The sequence below is a fragment of the Myotis brandtii genome, unplaced genomic scaffold, assembly GCF_000412655.1.
Source record: "Myotis brandtii unplaced genomic scaffold, ASM41265v1 scaffold1814, whole genome shotgun sequence".
Classification (NCBI taxonomy): Eukaryota; Metazoa; Chordata; class Mammalia; order Chiroptera; family Vespertilionidae; genus Myotis; species Myotis brandtii.
Window position 1 is genome coordinate 855,857 of NW_005356728.1, and position 5,132 is coordinate 860,988.

The following is a 5,132-nucleotide window of genomic DNA, read 5'->3' on the forward strand; positions in this document are numbered from 1 at the left end:
AGTTTCCTCGACTCGGAGGTTCCCCCTTCTGGGTTGGGTCCTCACCCCTTTCTGGATATTCTTTCTCAATGTCACGTCTTCACTTCTGCACTCCCCCCCCCCACTTCTGCACTTTTGATCCTGCAATTTCTTCCTCCAAAATGACCTTCCTCATTCTTCTCCTGGCTTACCACCCTTTTTAAAATTTGATTTGAGGGAGAGAGAGAAATTGTTGTTCCACTTATTTATGCAATCATTGGTTGGTTTTTTTAAAATATATTTTATTGATTTTAGTTAGAAACATCAATGAGAGAGAAACATTGATTCAGCTGCCTCCTGCACACTCCCTACTGGGGATGTGCCCGCAACCCGGAATCGAACCTGGAACCCTTCAGTCTGCAGGCTGACGCTCTATCCACTGAGCCAAACCGGTTAGGGCAGTTGATTTTTTTTTTAATCCTCACCGGAGGATATTTTTTCCATTGACTTTTTGAGCGTGTGGAAGGAGAAGGGAGAGAGAGAGAGAGAGAGAGAGAGGAAGAGAGGACGAGAGAGAGAGGAAGAGAGGAAGAGAGAAGAGAAATATTGACCTGAGAAAGACATATTGACTGGTTGCCTCCCCAACGTGCCCCGACTGGGCTGGGGACCAAACCTGCAACCGAGGTACCTGCCCTTTACTGAGAATCGAACCCGTGGCCCTCCTGTCTGCGGGCCGACGCTCTAACCACTGAGCAAACCAGCCAGGTCCATTGGTTAATTCTTAGATGTGCCCTGAAGGCATTGGCGTATGGAGAGGAAGCTCTAACCAACTGAGCAACCCGGCCAGGGCTCCTGGCTTAGTCCTAAACCTTCCACAGCTCAGTTCCGATGCCCCTCCTCCAGAACACCTTACCCCAGACATAACTCCCTATTTTATTATTTTTTTAAATGCTTGTATTGATTTTAGAAAGAGGGGAATAGAGAGGGACAGAAACATCAACATTGATCGGTTGCCTCGCCTAAGTACCCCGACTGGAACTGAACCCACAACCTAGCCAATTGAGCCACACTAGCCAGGGCATGACTCCCTATTTTTTTAAAATATATTTTTATTGATTTCAGAGAGGAAGGGGAGAGAGAGATAGAAACATCAATGATGAGAATCATTGATTGGCTGTCTCCTGCACGCCCCCTACCGGGGACCAAGCCCACAACCCTGGCATGTTCCCTTGACTGGAATCGAACCTGGGACCCTTCAGTCGCGGGCCGACGCTCCATCCACTGAGCCAAACCAGCCAGGGCATGGCTCCCTATTTTATCTACAGTGGCTGTCAGGTGGCTGAAGAGACTTGGGCTGAGCTGACAGACGCTGGTCTCCACCAGGGGGCGAGAGTGCTCCGTGTTATTTCACTCTGTCCACCAGGAGGCGCTTCCGCCCGTCCCCGGCAGTCCAGGATAGGGAAGCCGACCCCGGATCCACCCCGCCCGCTTGGGAGAGGCACAGCTATTTGCATACTCTTGAAAGGGGTGCGCTGAGTGGCTAGAGTATAGAAGCCAAATTTGAAACGGGCTCTCTCATTGGCTCCAATTCCACCTCGCTCAGCGTCTCCATTCGGGCCCGACGGGGCCGGGAGGTCAGTAGGAAGCCCTCGGCTAGTGGCGAGAGGACCCAGGTGTCCGGGCAGGGGTCTCCGCGGGGTGAGTGTCAGGCTGCCGGACCGGGGTGCGGGGGCCCGGGGGGGAGGGCTGCTCGCCTGCCTGACTCCTCTTGGCTTGCCCATCGCCTGCCTAGGAGTTGTAGATGCGCATCTAAAGGGGTCCTGCGACCCTAACCACCTGCCTCTCCACCCACCCACCGCGGTCCTCTCCACCTACCCCAGCCGCCCCTACCCTGCTTGGGGTAGGAAAAGGGCTCTCTGCAGCCACAGCTTCTGACCTCCTCGGGTATCTCGCTTAGTTTGCCCCTCTGGAAAGTGAATCAGAGTGGTTTGTCGAGGTGTGTGCCGGGGTGGCCCCTGGAGGCCTGCTCCCACGGAGGCTTGTTCTTGCAGAGTTGCGCAAAAGTAGGGTCCCAGGGCTCAGAGCAGCTGGAGATGGGTACCGAGAAAGAAATCCCGGAACCGGACTGCCAGAAACAGTTCCAGGCCGCAGTCAGAGTCATTCAGAACCTGCCTAAGAACAACAGTGAGTGAGGGCCGGGGACCTGCATTTGGGGGTCGAGATGGCAGGGGTCTGCCTCCCAGGAGACTCTCTGATCCCTTTAGTTTCTGCAGACAAGTCTCTGCCTGGGTCACCCGATGGGTCCCTCTACCTCCTGCCCCTGGTAGACTCCTCACCATCTCTGCCTTCTCCTAGGGTAGTTCCCCCCAACCTCCATCCTCTTGGAGCTGGGGGGTGATGCTCTGCTCTCCAATCCCCAACTTCCTGCCCAGGTTATTACCGCCCCTCCTATGAAGAGATGCTTCGATTCTACAGCTACTACAAGCAGGCTACCAAGGGGCCCTGCCTGGTTCCCCGGCCTGGGTTCTGGGACCCCATTGGACGATATAAGTGGTGAGCTCCCCACCGGCTGGGCAAACAAGCCTCCATTGTCAACTAGCCTCTCACAACTCTCTGCCCCCAGGGATGCCTGGAACAGCCTGGGCAAGATGAGTAGGGAGGAGGCCATGTTTGCCTACATCACTGAGATGAAGGTGGTGGCACAGAAGGTAAGGATAGGCTGTGGGCTCCTCTCTGTCCCTAAGCTCCCGGCCAGATGGCCTGCCCCCCACCCTTCCATTGTTGCTCCCATTATATTTCCTGCACGTTGACACCCCATGGGAATTACCACCTTCATGCTGTCCCCCCAACTTTGTCTCTGGTCTGACTAGGCACAAGGTGGGGGGTATGACAACAGGAGCAGAGGGGAGGGCCCAGCTCAAAGGGATAGGAGGGCAGAGATGGAAGGGGCCAGCTATTCCCCAGGAAACCTTATCCCCTACAGGTGATCGACACGGTGCCCCTGGGCGAGGTGGCAGACGACATGTTTGGTTACTTTGAGCCCCTGTACCAGGTGATCCCCGACATGCCGAGACCCCCGGGAACCTTCCTGCGAAAGGTCACAGGTCAGGCCCCCCAGGATGGGAGCCCTGCAGGTGCTGGGTCAACTGTCAGGTTCAGGCTGAGGGGGCTGCTTGTTGGAAGGGGGCCCAGGGGTAGAGGGCCCCAGGTGATGTCCCTGTAAGTACCCCAACTACTGCCCCGAAGGGGTGGGTCTCAGGCAGTGTCTGTGGCTAATGGGGAACAGAGGTCTGACCTCACTGGGAGGCGCCAGCCCCAACCCTGGGTGCTATGTCTCTGCAGGTTTTGAAGAGCAGGTACTGAATGGAGATACTGGGACTACCCCAGAGTCTCCCTGCCTTCCCAAGGAACCAGCACCCCCAAGTCCAGGTCAGTGGTTGGGCAGGAGGGGTAGAGGCCAAATACAGGCCAGGGTTGGGGAAGACCTCCTGGTGTGGTGAAGGGGAGAAGGCTGGATGCCATGCTGTGCCCGTCATACCTCATGCCCACAGATAGAGACCTCCTATGCTCCAGGGGAAGCCAGGAGGAAGTTTCTGAGACTTTTGTTCTAGGGCCTCACTTCTAGGACCCATCTGTGCCTCTTGTGGCAGTATCTGCCCAGTTCTACACTCCTCCCCACCCTCCATAGCCTTCCTCTGGTCACTAACCTACCTGCACCCTCCCCAGAGTCTCAGCCACCCAGGGACCCGGACCCCGAGGTTTTCTGTGATTCCCTGGAGCAGCTGGAGCCTGAGCTGGTGAGATAAGCCCTGGATCTTCCCTCTCCCACCCAACTCTGCCCTGGCTGCTCCCACTGCTCCCTTTGGACCTTGTGACTTATCCCAGCAGGTGTGGGCAGAGCAGAAGGGCGCCCCTGGAGGAGAGCCTGACAGCAGACACAGCCCTGTGCCCCCAACAGGGAAAGGTGAATGAATCACTGCTTGACCCTTAACCCCCTTCTGCCTGCCCCATGGTTCTAATGCCCAGGCCCTTCCTTGGCTGCCCTCTTGGGGCAGAGATGAAAGTCTAGTTCTGGGAACTGGAGAGAGCAGCCTATGCCCAGGAAGGGTTGCCAAACAGCCGGACACTGGATGGGCAAAGTCCTTGCCTGGCCTTCTCTCCCTGAAGGCCATCAGGAGCCATCAGGCACTGAGGAAGGGTAGCTGGGGCAGGAAGTGCTAGCCTCCCACATAGCTGCAGCTACACGGCTTTGGGAGTCAGACTCTCTCTCTCTCTCTGGGCCTCCCATTTGGGACTTTCAAAAGACAATAATGAGTTCTGCCCTATCCCCTTCTGTAACGTCCAGTAAAGCGCACTTTCATAAATATCATCTCCTTTATTCCTTTGAGCCAGCAGCCCTGTGAGGGAGATGATATCTTCTCCTAATTTTCAGATGATAAAACGAGGCTCAGAGAAGTTAGTGACTTGCCCAAAGTCACACAGCTACTCCTGGTAGCCTGTTACTCAGCCATGTGGATGGACTTTACAGAAGTCACACTTGGTACAAGGAATTGTGCCCTACTCTTACTTTTTCCCGGACCTGCCCCAGCCTGCCCACACCCTGCCCCTGGCTGAGTTGCCTCCTGAGTCTTCTTCCCTATGTGTCCGTTTTCCGCAGAGGGGTTGAGAGGCAGCCTGCCGGGGCCCCAGGAATTGGACTCATGGCTGGTGGGGACAGTTCGAGCACTGCAGGAGAGCATGCGGGATGTCCAGGGGAGACTGCAAAGCCTGGAGAGCATGCCTGCCCCCCGCGAGGAGGTGAGCCCCCAAGGCCTATGGCAGGGTCGGGGCAGAGCTCTGAAGGTCTGTCCTAGGCTCTTCATCCAGCCACTTCGTTGTCCCCACATCTCTACCTGCCCACACCTCTGTCTCCTCCAGAGACTGGCGTGATTCACACTGCAGGCAGGGAATCTGAAGCGCTTCCTCTTTTCCTGCCCTTACCTCCCTTTGCTTGAAGAGACACTGAGCATTAGGACTAATTCCAACAGTTGGAAGGGCCAGGATGTGTCTGCTCTTGGCATTGAGGCTGGGGGTCCCTGTTGTTCCTCAGTTAGACTTCTGTTCCCAGATTTAGGGTTTACTTCCAAACAATTCAGCCCTTGCATTCCTCACCCCCCCCCCCCCCCCCCCCCCCC

The 5,132-nt window shown here is 56.1% G+C and overlaps 1 protein-coding gene across 5 annotated transcripts in view; it reads left to right on the forward strand.

The window, feature by feature from the left end:
* The first annotated feature begins 1,241 nt into the window (after positions 1 to 1,241).
* Positions 1,242 to 5,132, forward strand: part of ACBD4 (acyl-CoA binding domain containing 4) — a 7,142-nt gene continuing 3,251 nt past the window's right edge. For 2 of the 5 annotated variants that reach the window (XR_001361626.1, XM_005863869.2), the window contains exons 1-9: positions 1,245 to 1,656; positions 2,010 to 2,142; positions 2,391 to 2,511; positions 2,582 to 2,666; positions 2,942 to 3,062; positions 3,301 to 3,387; positions 3,685 to 3,755; positions 3,844 to 3,922; positions 4,616 to 4,755. Coding sequence is in view for 4 of the 5 variants with exons in the window: in XM_005863869.2 (XP_005863931.1) it covers positions 2,052 to 2,142; positions 2,391 to 2,511; positions 2,582 to 2,666; positions 2,942 to 3,062; positions 3,301 to 3,387; positions 3,685 to 3,755; positions 3,844 to 3,922; positions 4,616 to 4,755 (795 nt within the window). In the remaining variant the exon portion in view is untranslated. Of the gene's footprint in view, positions 1,657 to 2,009; positions 2,143 to 2,390; positions 2,512 to 2,581; positions 2,667 to 2,941; positions 3,063 to 3,300; positions 3,388 to 3,684; positions 3,756 to 3,843; positions 3,923 to 4,615; positions 4,756 to 5,132 lie in introns of all 5 variants that reach the window. The other 3 variants (XM_005863870.2, XM_005863871.2, XM_014537761.1) reach the window with 3 other exon arrangements.